The sequence below is a fragment of the Platalea leucorodia genome (genome assembly GCF_965183815.1).
Source record: "Platalea leucorodia genome assembly, chromosome: 9".
Lineage (NCBI taxonomy): Eukaryota > Metazoa > Chordata > Aves > Pelecaniformes > Threskiornithidae > Platalea > Platalea leucorodia.
The window spans coordinates 36,770,647-36,788,603 of NC_138831.1; the positions used below are offsets into that span (position 1 = coordinate 36,770,647).

The 17,957-nt window shown below is 40.3% G+C and overlaps 1 protein-coding gene across 1 annotated transcript in view; it reads left to right on the forward strand.

The window, feature by feature from the left end:
- PRTG (protogenin) overlaps nt 1-17,957 on the forward strand; it is a gene marked incomplete at both ends in the record, with an annotated part of 89,113 nt that overhangs the window by 38,791 nt on the left and 32,365 nt on the right. Inside the window, 8 exons of the mRNA XM_082322050.1 lie at nt 404-537; nt 859-996; nt 2,158-2,316; nt 2,925-3,084; nt 3,733-3,980; nt 9,674-9,838; nt 10,894-11,199; nt 12,393-12,581. Of these exons, the coding sequence (XP_082178176.1) occupies nt 404-537; nt 859-996; nt 2,158-2,316; nt 2,925-3,084; nt 3,733-3,980; nt 9,674-9,838; nt 10,894-11,199; nt 12,393-12,581 (1,499 nt within the window). The remainder of the gene's footprint in view (nt 1-403; nt 538-858; nt 997-2,157; nt 2,317-2,924; nt 3,085-3,732; nt 3,981-9,673; nt 9,839-10,893; nt 11,200-12,392; nt 12,582-17,957) is intronic.

The following is a 17,957-nucleotide window of genomic DNA, read 5'->3' on the forward strand; positions in this document are numbered from 1 at the left end:
GGAAGGTAAAAAGAGAAACGTAAAAATTGAAAGCAGAGGTGGGTTTCTGGGAACTGTATACCAGTTATGCCAGTATATTAGAAATTGCTGCCAGACATCGGCCAACCTGAAGAGCAGGAATGTAGTAGCTGGCTAAAGAAGGTTGGGATGGTTGCTTCTGAGTGTGAGAAGGATCGCTTGTTGAAAGTAAATTCCTCTGCTCTCATTGTGGTGCTGGGGGGAATCTCGCCTGTTGTTCAGAAATGCGGGGAGGTGAGTCATGTATAGAGAATGTTTTTGAGTATCCAGCCTGCTGTTCCCAGATCAGCATAGCAGTGGCTGTTTGTAAATCAAGTAGTTAATTCCATGATGGTGTTCACTGGCTGAACATTTATCTACTCTTTTTTTTTTGTTTCTGTGACAGGATAACTGCTCTACCTACAGGAGTTCTTCAGATCTATGGTGTTGAACAGAAGGATGCTGGGAATTATCGATGTGTTGCCACAACAATAGCCAATAGACGTAAAAGCATTGAGGCAGTGCTGAGTGTTATTCCAGGTACTCACCATGTGAGATTTTTTTTCAATGGCATTATGTTCTTTTCTACATCATAGCAAAAACACTTACATGTGTTGAAGTGCTGTAACTGTCCTCTGAACCACTCGCCCAAATAATCATTTTTCTCACTTGTGTCTTGTGGCTAAAATATTGTTCAGTGTAAGTTTTCACAATTACTGAAATAAGGCTTTGGTGTAAATTTAATTTTAAGCATCCTTAAAAAAAAGTCATGGTTTATTTCATATTTAATTGAGTTTTTGTTTAATTGTTCTCACTTTCTTTGATTTTTTTTTTTTTTTTAAATTTTTTTTCCCTCCAAAGCCTCAGACTTGAAGCCTTTTCACAAGCCATCTATAATAGCTGGTCCTCAAAACATTACGGCATCTCTTCATCAAACTGTCATACTGGAGTGTGTAGCCACAGGGAATCCAAAGCCAATCATCTCATGGAGCCGGTTAGGTAGGTCTTAAAATTACAGCATACAACCTTCAGCCTTTGGAGAGGAAGTGAAACTGGAAAGAAAGGATTTCAGCAATTAGGTTACTGTTCTGAGGCTTCATGTAGTAGGTAACGATTAGTAGGTTAGGGAAGGATAAGTGAAACACTTTTAGTTGCATTCTTCCATACTGCTGTTAAGAAGCCCTGAGGTTTTCTGAGGCTTTGGACTCCCCACTTCTGCTGTCAATCCCGCACTGCCCCTGGCAAAGTGTGGGCAAAGTGCCAGTAGGGTGGTGACCTCCAGGGATCTGTGACTTGGAGCAGAATCAATGGTGAGTTAGTGCAGGTTGGAGTGGTTGCATCCTATGAAACAATCCTGGAAATGTTTTTCCCCTTCTTCTTAGAAGCAGTATGTGAATGTGATTTGGACCTTGCATTAATGGGCCATAGCCCTATGGATAGGTATAGTCAAACCCAGAGTAGTCTACCTAGAAGGGGTGAAGAGAGGGAGTGCAATGAGAATAATAACATTCATCAGCGTGTCACGTTTTTCCCTGAAAACTACCTCTCTTTTTATTCTAACATGTGCCTAAATATGAAAGTCAGGACTGTATCTGTAGAAGCATGAAAAGTTTTCCTACATTTTTATTTCTAAAAGTGGGAGAAATAAACATGTATTTCCTCGTTGATTCAGTGGCTTTTAAAGACAAACAAGTAAGAAAAAAGTTACCTAACAGTCATAGAGCATTTGCTGTGAAAATAAAAGAAAATATATGATAATCAAATGTACTCATCCCCAGCATAATTCAGAAGGAGATAGACGATCGCTGTTTGTAAAGATGATGTGGGTGTTGGTAGTGATGAACTGAATCATAGTGCAAGGCAATTGGGGAGACTTAACTGGGAAAATGGCATTAGTTTTTTAGCTGTGATGGTGAATTTCAGATATAAACCACTTAGCAAGTGGTGAGACCCTACCACCTGAATGGTCAGATAACTAGAGTGAAGAGCAAAGCGAATGCAAAATGGAAACCTCTGAAAGCTCATCTGTGATTTCCCTTTGCATCTTTTGACTTTTAAACACTAGTCTATGCCATTACTGCCTAGGCAACCCTATTTAGATAAATTATTTAGATACCTTGAACAGCTTTGTAACCACTCTTCTCCCACTCTCTCAAATAGACCATAAGTCCATTGACGTCTTCAATACCCGTGTCCTTGGAAATGGGAACCTCATGATCTCTGACGTAAAGGTGCAGCATGCCGGCGTGTATGTCTGTCGAGCCACTATTCCAGGCACACGAAACTTCACAGTAGCAATGGCAACTCTCACTGTGCTGGGTGAGCCTGCTTTGACTTCCACAGTGTGTTTTAACAACTTGTGTCTGTCTTGAGCTGTGCTATGTACTGGGCTGAATTTTTATCTCGAGCATAGTGCGCCAAGGGCTGTAGTGAGACTGCAGGGATGAAACAGATCACAGAACTGTGGCTGCCTTCTTCTGTCAGTTGACTTAGATAAGAAGTGTCAGATACTCAACATCTGAGTTATAAACTAGCAGTTCATTTGCACTTGGAGATACCCAGGTGCAATGTTTGCTCTGGAAAGACAGTCTTTCAACACAGAAAAGAATCTCATAACAAAGTAGAAATATGTAATATATGTATGCTTCGTGAGCAGTATGTCATAGGCTGGAGTTTGATTTGTTTGTATTCATAAATGCATGAACAAAATTGTGTAGAAATGTTGCAATCTGTGCAGATAGTATGTATCTTTAAACAAATGTGCTTTGTTCACATGGAATGTGCTTTCTGCATGGGTATATGTGTATTTGAGTGGCCTGAGGAGAGAGGTTTGTGTGTAGAAAATTCATTATTATTCTGACTGCCCTTGCATTTGTGGGGGCTTGATTTTTTTTTTTTTTTTTTTTCCCCTTGTTACTTATCTGTAGCTCCACCTTCGTTTGTGGAATGGCCGGAAAGTTTAACAAGGCCTAGAGCTGGTACTGCTCGTTTTGCTTGTCAGGCAGAAGGAAATCCTGTCCCCAAAATTTCATGGTTAAAAAATGGAAGGAGAATACACTCCAATGGTAGAATAAAAATGTACAACAGGTAAGATTACAATTGCTGTATGAGAGCTGTACTAGTGATGTAGTAATCCTTTACCAAAGGATGAAATTCCAGTGACTAAACATAGCGAAGCAAGATATAACTCAAGTAAACATGAAATTGAACATGAAATGTAGTTAAGGACATTTCCTTGGCAGAAGGAATGCACATTAGTCAATACCTAAAATCCTCAGCAAAGTTTTTGTGATCACTGCCTGGGGGGAAACTAAAGTGATTTCACCACAGAGTTGCTCTAGATTTACAGTAGTGTAGCAGAGAACAGAATCTTGCTAGTTGTTTCAGGCTCCATTTCACTACTTCTGTGTCGTGAGCAGCTCACATTAAAGAGTTGGTTAAGAAATGACAACATTAAGGTTGTGCTTTTTGCAGGGGGGGAACAGATTTACAGGCTTGTTTTCGCTGTGCCTGGCTTTGCAGGCATAAACATAAACATGGCAGCTTTTGAGGAACACTTCAAGTTGCTAAGTTTCACAGCTGCACGTCCATTTCTAATAGAAGAGTTTGTGGCCCATAAGTCAATTATACTAAACTCATGAAGCAGAGGCAAATGTAGCTGTTGTTGCATTATGTAGAGCTAAGTTTATTCACGATGTGAGCTTTTTTCCTCCTTTTTCTTCCTTTTGGATTCAGTAAATTGGTGATTAACCAGATCATTCCTGAAGACGATGCCATTTATCAGTGCATGGCTGAGAACAGCCAGGGATCTATTCTCTCCAGGGCCAGGCTTACTGTAGTTATGTCAGAAGACAGACCCAGTGCACCTTACAATGTCCATGCTGAAACAATGTCAAGCTCAGCGATCCTGCTAGCATGGGAGAGGCCATTGTATAATTCAGACAAAGTGATTGCATACTCCGTGCATTACATGAAAGCAGAAGGTAAGCAATTTGATTTAAATACTATTTAACTACTTGTATGTGGTAAGAACTTAAATGTCCTTGCAAAGACTGTTAAATTTGAATGGTTCATAACCAGGGCTGCATCAGAGCATACCAACATATAAATGCATATCATAATCAACAGGCATGCTTGGGGAAGAATGCTTTTGCCATATCATCTCATTTGTGGGACTGAGCGTTCTTCCAACTCATCCTTGTCTGATCACTCTAGTGAGCAGATTTTAAAGTTAAGCAGGGGCTTTAAAACCTGGGGCCTCCATACTACTATCTGGGTTTCCCTCTGTCCTCAGTAGGAGCTTCTGCCTACTCTCTTCCATGTGTGTGCTTGGCAGGGAAGGACAGAGCATACAACAGAATCCTGGAGGCTTACAGAGTTGAACTTTTCACCAGAGACAGCACTTCTGTCTAGATCCCCAAATTCTAGCAACTTTACTGGCTTTCCTATATTTTGGAGTAGAATAAGCGATGTTTTATTGGCTTAACTATCTTCTCTTAGAACGAATATTGGCTGAATGGTAAAATCTGTTCTCCTTTCACCCCTTGGTCTTCTATAATGAGGAAAGTATACTCAAACTCTAAAATATGCTGAAATAGCCATGAATGGTTTATACTAGTCTCTGAAATGCTATATAAATTCCTATATAAAAGGGAATGGATATTTAGAATAAAAATGAGTAACTAGATGTTTTAAAACCCCTTAGTATTATTTAATTGCTTTAAGTTAAGGTAATCTTTAAGGTGATAGAAAAGACGCATTTTTCATAAGCAGGCGAAGTGATTGCAAAATGACTTGAAAATTTGTTAGGTGCATGGCTTAAGCTAAGCTGCAATGCAGCTCTGTTTTCTAGGAGTGATTTCTTTTTCCATTTCTATTCAGTAAGTGGTTTATTCAAGGGCAGGACTGCAGATGCTCAGCTCTGTGTGGAATACCAGTCTGCCATCTGCTAAGCAGAGGACAGGAAGGACAGCTTAATTACTCTAATACTGATGCAGGAATAGCTGCCTTTGCTTTTGCAAGTGGGATATTTCAGGACATAAGAGAATTTTGTCTGAAGGAAGGAAGGAAAGAGTTTTAAAAGATAATGAGGACAAGAGGTGCGGGAAATTACCCCCTAAACTTTCAGTCACTGAGGTATTGTGCTCACAACCCCCTCTTAAAGTTAATATGAATAAAGTCACGCTAGATAAGTTATCTGGGTAATTATATATCCAGTGCCAGTGTAGAGAGCAGAGACTGGTTTCTTTGAAGAAAAGAAAACTGGAAAACTGTCCTCAGGGAAGTGTGTATTTGTGCAGGAAATGCTCTTGCACAGTAGTGAAAGGAAGTATCTCTGAAATGTGTTTTCTGCAAAATCGTTTTGCAATCCCTGCTTCATTTGCTTGCTTATCCAACGTTTATGTCTTGTGAAATGAGATTATAGCTTGTCTTGGTTTGAAAAACAAAACAAACTCGAAACAAAAGCAAGCAACCAACAAAAAACTCTGAATTATTTGAACTTGCTTTCTCAAATACCCATTTTTTTTCATCTTTCCAGACTGTCTTGTGATACTTATTTAATATGATGCTGTTGTGCATCCTTTCACATTAGTAAAGAAATCCACACAAGGAGAGTGGGGAGGGCTGTGTTAAGGGGAGTAATTACAGTGGTGGGAATAAAAATGTAGGTGATCTGCATGCGGTTTTCCTTTGGTAGCATGATTGGGTAGTACCAGAGGATCTGCATCAGTACATAAAACTACTTTTGTCTCATTTTGCAGAAAAAATGTTGAGCTTCAAAGGCTAGTGGACTGCACTTCTGTAAAAATAATTGCTTTCAAAGTGATAGTCTGTAAACCTTTCTGACAATGTTGCCCACATATCAGAGGCATTATTAAAAACCTAGAAAATGCCTTTGTGAGAAAGTATCATATCAGCCATCTCTCTAATGTAATTTTAGAAGCAACTATATTTAAAGAAATGCAAATTAAATACTAAGGAAAATCTTTTGATGACATTCACACCATACCATAGAGGTGCTAACATAGACTGTTGACACTATCAACACCTTATTTACTCTGTAAGAATTCTGGATAATTATCATAGAATCATAGAATCGTTAAGGTTGGAAAAGACCCTTAAGATCATCGAGTCCAGCCGTTAACCTATCACTGCCAAGTCCACCACTAAACCATGTCCTCAAGCACCACGTCTACCCTTCTTTTAAATACCTCCAGGGATGGAGACTCAACCATTTCCCTGGGCAGCCTGTTCCAATGCCTGACTGCCCTTTTGGTGAAGAAGTTTTTCCTAATATCCAACCTAAACTTCCCCTGGCGCAGCTTGAGGCCGTTTCCTCTCATCCTATCTCTTGTTCCTTGGGAGAAGAGACCGACCCCCACCTCGCTACAACCTCCTTTCAGGTAGTTGTAGAGAGCAATAAGGTCTCTCCTCAGCCTCCTCTTCTCCGAACTATACAACCCCAGCTCCCTCAGGCGCTCCTCATAAGACTTGTGCCCTAGACCCTTCACCAACTTCGTTGCCCTTCTCTGGACAGGCTCCAGCACCTCGATGTCCTTCTTGGAGTGAGGGGCCCAAAACTGAACACAGTACTCGAGGTGCGGCCTCACCAGTGCCGAGCACAGGGGCACTATCACCTCCCTGGTCCTGCTGGCCACACTATTCCTGATCCAAGCCAGGATGCCAGTGGCCTTCTTGGCCACCTGAGCACACTGCTGGCTCATGTTCAGGCGGCTGTCAACCAACACCCCCAGGTCCTTTTCTGCCAGGCAGCTCTCCAGCCACTCGTCCCCCAGCCTGTAGCATTGCATGGGGTTGTTGTGACCGAAGTGCAGGACCCGGCACTGAGCCTTGTTGAATCTCATACAGTTGGCCCCGGCCCAACGATCCGGCCTGTCCAGGTCCCTCCGTAGGGCCTTCCTACCCTCCAGCAGATCAACACTTCCACCCAACTTGGTGTCATCTGCAAACTTACTGAGGGTGCACTCAATCCCCTCATCCAGATCATCAATGAGGATACTGAACAGGACTGGCCCCAACACTGAGCCCTGGGGAACAACACTTGTGACCGGCCGCCAACTGCATTTGACTCCATTCCCCACCACTCTCTGGGCTCGGCCGTCCAGCTGGTTTTTAACCCAGCGCAGAGTGCACTTATCCAAGCCGTGTGCAGCCAGCTTCTCCAGGAGAATGCTGTGGGAGACGGTGTCAAAGGCCTTACTAAAGACCAAGTAGACAACAGCCACAGCCTTCCCCTCATCCACTAAGCGGGTCACCTTGTCATAGAAGGAGACCAGGTTAGTGAAGCAGGACCTCCCTTTCATAAACCCATGCTGGCTGAGCCTGATCCCCCAGTTGTCCCGCATGTGCCGTGTAATGGCACTCAAGATGATCTGCTCCGTGACTTTTCCCGGCACTGAGGTCAGGCTGACAGGCCTGTAGTTCCCTGGATCCTCCTTCCGACCCTTCTTGTAGAGGGGCATCACATTTGCTAACTTCCACTCATCTGGGACCTCCCCGGTTGACCAGGACTGCTGATAAATGATGGAGAGTGGCTTGGCCAGCTCCTCTGCCAGCTCCTTCAGTATCCTCGGGTGGATCCTGTCTGGCCCCATGGACTTGTGAGCATTCAGGTGGAGGAGCAGGTCGGTGCCTGCCACCTCTTCGACAACCGGGACTTCATTCTGCATCTTATCTCCATCTCCCAGCTCAGGGGCCTGAAAACCCCGAGGATGACCAGTCTGACTGTTAAAGACTGAGGAAGAGAAGGTATTAAGTACCTCAGCCTTCTCCTTGTCCTTCGTGGCAATGTTAATGGATTAATGTAAATATTTTATGTATTATATATATGTAAATATATTATGTATTAATGTAAATAGTTTGTATGAATGTATTGCTTTCAGCCTGTCTTTCCCCAGTCCGCCCTCACACCCTGTTTCAGACCATAATGAAGATTAAAAACAATCTCAGATGTATCTGACTTAACTAGAGCATATCTTACTTGCTTAAAGCTTCTCATGTGTAACTTTTTATTTATACATTTATGTTCATATATTGCTGTCTTGTTTTAGTTAGGGATCACATTTGTCAGTGTGAGTAAAGAACATTTTATTGCAAAAGAAAAACAGTGCTTGCTAAATCCCCTAAGTTGTACTGATGCTTATGATTCCATAAACTTTAAACAGAAAGGAAAACTGGATAATACACTAATCATATGCGGTTCTGTAGAGTTTTTTCTGTGGACTTCATAATGTGGTAGGTGCTTTGAGTACAAAAGATACTAATTTAATTTCACAACTCGAGTATTCTGATGTTTCACTTGTAAAAACAGGTTCAGGTCCTCTTCCCTATTTAAAAAAAAGTTAGTGTTTTAATCAAGTTAGTTGAAGAAACTAACAGGTGTTTTTTTGTGATTTTGTTTTTTGTTTCTTTAAGCGGAATATTTTACATTCAAATCAGGGTCATAGTGGCAAGAAGAATAAGGGTCTGATGAGCGTGCATGTTGGAGTGTGTTAATTCCTTGTTAGTGATTTAGAAAAGGCACAAAGGGAACACTGATTGTGGTGGAAGGCAAGCCTTGTTCTCTATTATGGCTGTTTCATTAGGGCCTCTGCATGAGGCCTAGCAATCCATTCAATGAGAGAACAAGTCCTTTTAATTTGAGCTCAAGGATCTTGTTTAGCAGGTCAGAAATCGTGCCTTGCAATTCCTAATTAACAAGCCATTAACTAGTCTGTTGTGAGATGCTCGTAATCTTGTCTAATTAAAATGCTATCAAGTTAATTCATAAATGTGGGAAAACTTAATGGTGGAATTTGCCTTTCGTTTTGTTTATAAATTCAGTTGTGAAGAGGAGGAGCTGGCTCTTACGGAGTTTTGATTAAGTTGACATGCACTTGGTGTGAATTGTTCGTTAACACAGCAGCTTTCACCACACTTATTCCACTTTATAGCCTTCCTCTATAGGAATAAAGCCCAACAAAGACAAGGGCTGCTGCATGCATTGCTATGCATATTTTAATGTGAATTGCTGAGAATTTTTCTTTTTTTTTTCTTTTTTTTAACAACTCACTAAGGAGCCAAACATTTTTGAAGCTTATTCTGGTCTGTTCTTATTGGCCTTTCTCCAAATTAAAGAAAAAAACGTGTCAATCAAATGTAATAGAATTCGCAAGGCTAAAATGAGAGCCTTTTGCTGAATAAATTCTTTCTGTTTGTTTCTTTCTGGGGGGGGTGTTTGTTTTGTTTTTGATGGAGTGAAGTCCTCGCATTCCTTGCAGTCTGCTATAGAAAGGCTCCGTAAATAGGTTTTGAAAAAAAACCTCCCTGACTCTAAACAAATAGATTTAGAAGCTTGGTATGAATGATAAGGCTATTAGAGCTTGTCTGTTGTGTTACTGTACATTGGGCACAGTTTGTTGTGACTAATTCTAAATAGGGTTTAGAATTGCATTCAGCATCCCTTATTCAGGAAAATCCTGAAACACCAGAATCTACACCACAGCAAGACACAGTTACTCCTGTGCATAAAAGAGCTTTTACTTAGTAGGGCTGAAAAAATAGAGGTAGGCTGGAGAAGAACATAAAATAACTTTGTAAGATCTTAAAGCCAAGATACTGTGATGTTTAGGGATTATCAGAAATTTTTGATTGTCTAACCCTTGGTTTATGCCAGGTTTAAATAACGAAGAGTACCAAGTGGTCATTGGAAATGATACAACCCATTACATTATTGATGACTTGGAACCAGCCAGCAACTACACCTTCTATATTGTAGCTTATATGCCTCTGGGAGCCAGTCAGATGTCAGATCATGTGACTCAGCATACCCTTGAAGATGGTAAGACAAATATAGGTGAACATTTTTATTTGCACTGAATAAAAATGTGCAATCCAGTGCTAATAGCTCTTGAGGATCCCAAATTTCCATTGATCTCAGTGAGACTTCTGGATATGTGCAATGTAAGCCTGACCCAGCTAATGAAAGGAATGAGAATAAAATAACATTCTGACAGGTAAACATTGTGCACTACACAGTGTCTTTTTCTATGTTGAAAGACATTTCATTAAATCATGTGAATAACTATTCTAGATCTTTAAGAACTCCCTCAGTGTTGAGAATTTGATGATAGCCTAGGATTTAGTCTCTATGACTCTCTCTTGGGCATCTGAAATGTGAATCAAACTGCATACCCACTGCTTCTTTTGCGAATTTTGAAGGAAAATTTGGAATAAACATTTGCTATACCAAAAAAAAATTTGCGTTTTTTTGTTTGGGTTTTTTTTTTTTTTTTGGTCTATATGCTTGTTAGTAGAATCAGAATTTCATAAAAGACCCTACTGACTGACTTCTGTGCAGTGCTTTAACTAATCTGAACATCGTGGCAACAACAAACTGTTTAGTATAGTTCATTAGAACTGATTAATAAATTTTGACAGGGTTAAGCTTTGGCAGTGTGGAACACTGCTGGTTCCAGTTGTCTGCCTGTCTCTTTGCCAGGAGTTACTACTCTCATTATATGGTTGGCGGAAGAGAACATGCACTGAGTCTTCAGCAGTACAGGTTGTTGTCTAGACTCTCAGTTTAAGCTGCTGCATCTAACCTTGACAGTCAGTTTGTCAGAACAGTAAGGTGCTGATTGCCTTTAATTACTGCTGGCAACAATAAGAGAAGAAAATGTTGAAAGCCTTACAGGAAGGAGCTTGCTAAGGCTATACTGTGTACAGAAGATGAGAGGTATGAGCAGTGTCAAGTTATCCTTAAACAAGAATCTACAAAACTTCTTGGGTATTTACTCTTACATTACTGGCACCTCATCATAGGCTAAGGTGTCAGACAAGAATTTTCCATCTCTCTGTTCCCTGAGCAAAAAAGCTTTGTCTTTTCCTTTTTAGTTCCCTTGAGAGCTCCTGAAATTAGTTTGACAAGCAGGAGTCCTACGGATATTCTCATCTCTTGGCTGCCAATTCCCACAAAATACAGGAGAGGTCAAGTGGTCCTGTACCGTCTGTCTTTCCGCCTCAGCACGGAGACCAAAATCCAAGTCTTGGAGCTTCCAGGGACTTCAGATGAGTATCTCCTTGAAGGCCTGAGGCCTGACAGTGTCTACTTGGTTCGTATCACTGCTGCAACAAGGATTGGTTGGGGAGAGGCATCTTTGTGGACTTCACACCGGACTCCCAAAGCTACAAGTGTGAAAGGTAATTCTTAACATTACCAGCAGCCTAGAGATGGGGTCAATTGCAGGCTTCATGTGAAGGCTACAAATTTTTCTGACAGATAATGCAAAGATGTGAAATAGGTTTTCCCATTACATCTTCTTGTTCTGGTGATCTAGAAAATAGTGTTCTAACCATGATTCTGTGCATAATCTGCAAATCCTTCTGATTCCTTTAATAAATGCAGTTAATACATAGTTCAGGATCAAAAGTTGAAAAGGAACTAATCTGTCTTATGAAAGGCCTTATATGTGACAGGAGAAGGAAAAGCAGATATATTATTTTGGTGTCAATCTTTGATTGTTTCCACATGTTGATGTTCACATATTTGAAATGGTGGCAGGAAACTTTAATTTATGTTTGTGAGCTGCTCGAATGTTTTAGCTTGTAGACTCATTTCCAGTGATAACACCATTTTCTTCTGTTCCATATAATTTGAATTAAAAAATCCAACAACCCCAAACCCGATTGCTGTTCAGTGTAAAATACCTTTCTGCAAATCGGGACATTACACATTAGCAGTGTGTACAGGTACTTGAAAGATCTGAGTTGATGCACGTATGTCTGTATTACAAACAAAATGCACGTATGTTTTTAATATGCAAATTGACTTGATATTTGAAGTCTAATTTAAGTTGTTATAATAGAGCTTTAGATTACATTATTATTTAGTAATGTCTTGCAGAAGAGCATTCAGCTTTGCATGAATGGCTTGAAAAAGATGTAGGTTTGAATTTGTAACTTTATTTCTTAGCTGTAATCCACATCCATCCACTTTAGATTTCATTGACTTTTGACTACTATAGCAAATTATTAGCACTTGATGAACTGTGATGTTATTGTTGATCACATTTGTTCTGGCTCACTTTAAAACAGGAGGTAATTCGATAACTGTCTTCAGAGTGTTTTCGTTTTTCTTTGAAAATAACTACCTTATAAATTTAATTAATTAATTAAGATGCAGAATTTAAAAAATGTTTCTATTTGATTTATCCTAAATTAAGTTGTTAGATTAGCTTATGGGGAGTCAGACATCATAATAAAGAAATAATTATGTGAGTACACAGATGAGCTAGAATCCAAATCTTGAGTGAACTTTGGACCGATGGGCATCCAGAGTTTTGTGTGAAAATTAGTTGTTTCTAGAATATAAGAATATTTTTCTCTAAAACCAGCACCAAAGTCTCCTGAGCTGCGTTTGGAGCCGATGAACTGTACAACCATTACAGTACAGTGGCAGCAGGACTCTGACGACACTGCAACTATTCAAGGGTACAAGCTGTATTACAAAGAAGAAGGCCAACAGGAGAATGGACCAATTCTGTTGGATGCCGGTGATCTTGAGTATACTGTCAGTGGTTTAGGTGAGTACGTAAAATATTTCTTAACTCTTCTGGAAGTCAGCGAAGTCAAAGGACATCTTAGAGAGCTTAAATCGTTAGACCTGTAAGGCAACAACATTAGGTTCGGCCATCTATTTTCCCAGCAATAAGCTTAGCAAGCTTGAGTTATGCTGCTGATGGAATAATCCTCTCCCAAATATGTGTTGCACAACACTTGGATAACCAGATTTTGTAAATCTTCTGTAAGTTGGAAGAAGGACACCCAAGTACTTATCACAAAATATGGAACTTATCGTTAGTAAATACTGTTAGTAAATGACATGTCTTTTAAATATACAGTTTAATACTAATTTTTTTCAGTTTTTGTGTATTTATGCCTGATCTAGAAACAGTGAAAGATTAATACAAAATACCAAAGATTTTTCTCTGGTATTTCTAGCTTATTTCTCTGTTATTTGTAACCTTTGTCACAGCTATACTGCACAACGCTCACTACTTGCTCGCCGTAGTAGCAAGTAGCCCTTTTGCATGTTGTTATCCTGTTAATATTTTTAAAGAGTACTGGTAAATATTTGCGGGACTGAGCACGAAGATTAGGGCACAGAGCTTTCTGAGTCCCATTGGAGTCTTTCCATTAATCATCTGACTCTGTTTCCTCCGGTAGCTCTTGCGATGTGTATTAGTACAGATGTGTTGGTATTATCCCTAGGTAGAAGGTGCTTCTGTTTACATATATAACTGAGAATTTCTTTCATAAAAAGATGTGATCTATAATGTAATCAGCAAAGGTAATATAGGATTTGACGGTTAGTGTTTGAAGTGTGTCGAGAGAGTTTGCTTAGGGGTAGTGTGGAGAATTAATCTTCACTAAATTATCAAAATTGACCTGCAGTCTTAATTAGGTCAAATGGCCTCTTGACCATGCTCAGATATTCTCATCTGCTGCATACAGTTGAGATACTATTTTAGGGGAGATTTGAGGAGAGCATTCTGGTCTGTTAACTGGACAACTGACCATCTGTGACCATTTCTAGCCAGAGCATCTGGCAGCAGCTGACTGTTTAACAGAGCTGTGAGACAAAAGAGCAGTGGGTTGAAAGGATGTGGTGTCTGTGTGTCCTAGGACATAAATGCATTTTTTTTTTCTCTTCTCATCATGCAGTTACAAAGCAGTAATTTCAGACACATGCAAACTTATGAACTGTGTGATCTACATCATATGGATTTTCTCAGTACACTAATCCTCCTCAGATTAAAATATTATTTTACAGAATTATGTTAGAATGTATATTATCTGTGTGTTTTTATTGTTTTTTCTTTCTAGTAAGCATGTAGACAGAGGAGAAAACAAAAGCAAAGTGAGTGTGGGAAATTGCAGCTTTAATATGGTCACATTGTTAACTGAATTACAAGAAGTGTGGGCCTGGAAAAATTCATGTGCTTGAGTTAGCCATTCAGTCATGGTGCACGTGATGTGTCGAGTGCTTATTCCTTATCATAATTCTAAGTATCTAAATATGGTGACCAAAACATGATACATTCCCTATAATCTGATTGCCATCATTTATATTTTTCACACGTGTAGTTTATGCTGCCATAGGTTAGATCCACTTTTTTTCAAATAACTTCAGAAGAAGTAATCTTTTTGTTTTATTTTTAATGGGATCTATTGAGTTATTTGAAGTGTATATCACATATGGGAAGTTTTCTTGTGTAAGTTTCTTTGCCGGTTTCTTATTTTTGTTTGCTTTGTAGCATTTACAGAAAACTGCATTCATTGCTACAGCTACAAAAGACTCACTTGGCACAGGAGATTTGATTAGGTTATGATTTTCCACTGCTAAGATGATTACATATGTTGAAGCCTGGAAATTTCACATAGGCTTCTCACAGTGACAGTGCCTGTCTGACTACTGTATTTGCCCACTGAGAAGCTGCCTGTTTGAAATAATTGTGCATGCTAAATTATTTCTTAGAAAACAGTGCTCAGCCAGCCTTTTTCTGCCTGTGGCAGCTGCACACGTGGAGAATACAGCAGGTAAAATGAGACGCAATATATAAACCCACAAAGACTGTAGTAACATCCACGCATTTAGAAGGGACCAGGTTATTTTATTTATGCATTTCAAATTTAAAATAGTACTTATTAGGAAGTGGTCCTACCTAGTAGAATTTGAGATAAAACAAGGCAAGGCACCGCTCTAGGTTTTGTGACTATGGTAAACTGAATCTTCAAGAACTGGACAGAGGCTTTAAGGACTAATGTTCTGTCATCCATTTGCCTCTCCTGAGGACACTAAACTACTGATTTATTGACAGCCTCTTTAAAATAAATGTCTTCATTATGAGCTACAGGAGTTAGTAGAATACTGCAAGTGTGAAACCTGAAGGGGAAAAGTGTGTTTTAAGATTTTTGGTTTCATATATGTTGGATAACATGGTCAAAAGAAAAGGTTATTCCTAATTTGGAAGAATATGCTGATAGTATTAGGTGCTTCCCAGTGGCAAAGATGGAGTAGTTTCTCATGCATTATCGGTCGCCACTGAAGTTATGTGGCTTCCAAACACTCCCTCTTTATGTCTTAGTTTTGTCATGACCTAAGGCTGCTCTACCATTCCCTGTTCTGTTGCATAAGTTAATAAACTGCAGATAGACTTCTAGTGACATTTGGAGCATGTCAATATGTCTCTCCGTGGAACTTTCTGCAGACGTTGGTGCAACTGCCAATTGTGCAAAATCTGTGTGTTTCAAGAAGATGGTTCACTTACTCTGTGGCAATTGAAGTGCATCACAAAATCGGAATTCATCATATTCTCTAATCAAAGAGAACATTAGCATTGATATTATAAGCACTGTTGATTGCATTGATTGTTGATAGCATTGGTATAACTACTGTAAATGATTTGCAAATGTCTACAGGACTCTTAATGGAGGGACAAGTTTGATAGGTAAAGCAGAATCAACAATGGTAGTGTAAAATAGGTTACAATGACTGAACATGGAACATGGCAATGGGAATATTATGCTGTACGTTTTAATCTCTTGTTGGTTCCTACCTTGTTTTTTGAGAACTGACCTCTTACTCCAGTGTAGGTCTACTCAGTTGCTTCTGTGTATTTTTAAACTGGATTATTTAGCATGATAGTCACCATGTAAATAGAATTAAATGATCTGATCAGAGTCAGGGCTGCCGTTCTCAAAATAAATATCCACAGTTTCACATAGACATTTGTTTGTGTTAAAGGTCTTGGCATTTATTTTTCAATAGCAGGCCGTTTCCTAGTCCAGTGTAAATTCCATTATCACTTGAATTTGCCACAGGAGCAGACCCTTGGGTGCATACCATGCATTTTTGCCTCTATTTTTAATTCCTCCTTTGCTTCCTCCTGCTCTAGAAAGTTTTCCCTAACAGGAAGTCTTTCATTATGAGGCTTGATGAGTCTACTGGTACAGGTCCTGTTTCTGTAATGCTTCAGAGTATGTGTGTTAAGAAGTTGAAGTGAGTTTTGTTTGTGGAAGAGTTTGGGAACCTTCTCGCTGTGCAACAGGAGAGGGATTGGCAAAGCTTGAAAGTTAAAACAAAGGGAGCATCCAGAGAAGCTCGTGTCCCCCTTTAAATGTCTTCAATTTTTTTTTTTTTTTTTCAAAGAGTATTTTAAGCATGTGTGTACGCATCTCTGCCTCAATGTTGCTGGTGCTCACTGCTGTGCTGGGTGGACTGTTTGCCGATCACAGCTCACTCTGTTCGCAGCTATATGACTGGCAGGAAGGTAGAACCTATACAAGAAGGGCAGTGACTCAGAAGAACCCATTTTAAGCTTATTTGGTTTATTGGAGCCAGGAACTCTTCATAACTACGTTAAAATGCTGATAGGAATCTCATCCTAGAACCTACATCTAGTGAGAATAAAATCAAATTCAGCTTCTTGGTTAACAAACTCAAGAAAGCATGATCAATTCTGATGCTGTAACACAAGAACACTGTTCTTCAGGCTGCCTGGAAGTCTCCCTCTCTCAACTTTTTTTTATTTTTCAGTTCTTATCATGCTGGTAATTAATTAAATGAATGCCACTGGTGATGGGGGAATGCAACATGTTCTTGTGCCATTAGTGCCTTCTACGCTTGGAGGGAGGGAGGAAAGCAAGAATTCACTCTGCTAATTCATCCTTCCGTAGTTGCTGTCTGGGAGCTGTACCACCTTGAGTGATGGTAGTTACAGTGAGGATTTCAGAAAGTTGCACTTCGGTGACAAGGCTGATGTAGGGTCTCACTAAATGCACACTAACCCTGAGGCAAGCAGGTTGTGGCAGAGATGTGTGCACCTTAGGTGCTCTTTTGTTTCTGTTGCATACAAGATGATATCGCAGTAAATAACCGTTTTCAGGCAGCCACCTTAGGGGATGGAAAAACTGGTCTGTTAGCTTTGATGAAAACGCCTTGAGCGTGGGAGCCCACATACCTTGGCCTTTCCCTGGTGAAGGCCCCTCCCAAGGAGAGCCTGTGGAGTGGAGTGTGCTGCGCTGGGAGCTGCAGCCCTCGGGAGCGCTGCTCCCTCCCGAGGGCTTGGGGCACTTGCAGGCTGCAGGGGACTGGGCAGAAACTGCCATGAAAGGGAGTGTATCTGCTTTAAAAAAAAAACAAAAAAAATTGGTTGGTGATTCCTCTGAGGGTTGGAGAGACTGCAGGCGCTCTCTCTGGGAAAGCTTCTTCTATGCTGACTGGGGTCATCTAAGCTGTTTAACATGAGGGGCATCACAAGCCCTTGCTGCTTCTCCTGGTACTTCAGTTTTATGTTACCCAGTGGCATTTTCCCCTGCCCCAATCTAGTTCTTTGGGAAAAATAATGAGATTCTGTCAGACTCATTTGTGCAATTTACTCCAAAAACTTTGGTCTTAATCAGAAAAACTTCCCTGCCTGAAAGCTCGTCTGTGTCCTACCTCTTTCCAGTTGCAGGGAGGAGAAATAAGGGAAAGTGCACTAAGTGCATTTCCCTGCCCCTGCCCCCCCCCCCCCCGCCCCCCCCCCCGCCCCGACTTGGACAAAATTTCCAAGTGAAGAATTTGTCAAAGTCTAAATGACACAAAGACATATTTTGTGACCCTGCATGGCACTCTCCTCTGAAAAGGGGGCTTGTGCTGAAGAATTAGCCAGCTACCTAGTACACTTAGTATTCCCCGAGAGACTTGGCCTTCAGTTGTTTAATTTCCCCTGGATCTATTTATATCGTGTTACAACCATGATTATAGCTAAGCTTTAGTCCAGGGCAGCAAAGATGACGGGGTGATTCTGCAGTCTATAGAAATTGAATAAAGGTGTGTGAAGAGTCAATGCAAAGAATTTCTCCAATTAAACTGCCTGATATATGTCACCCAAGTGTCTCTTGTAATAATTCCG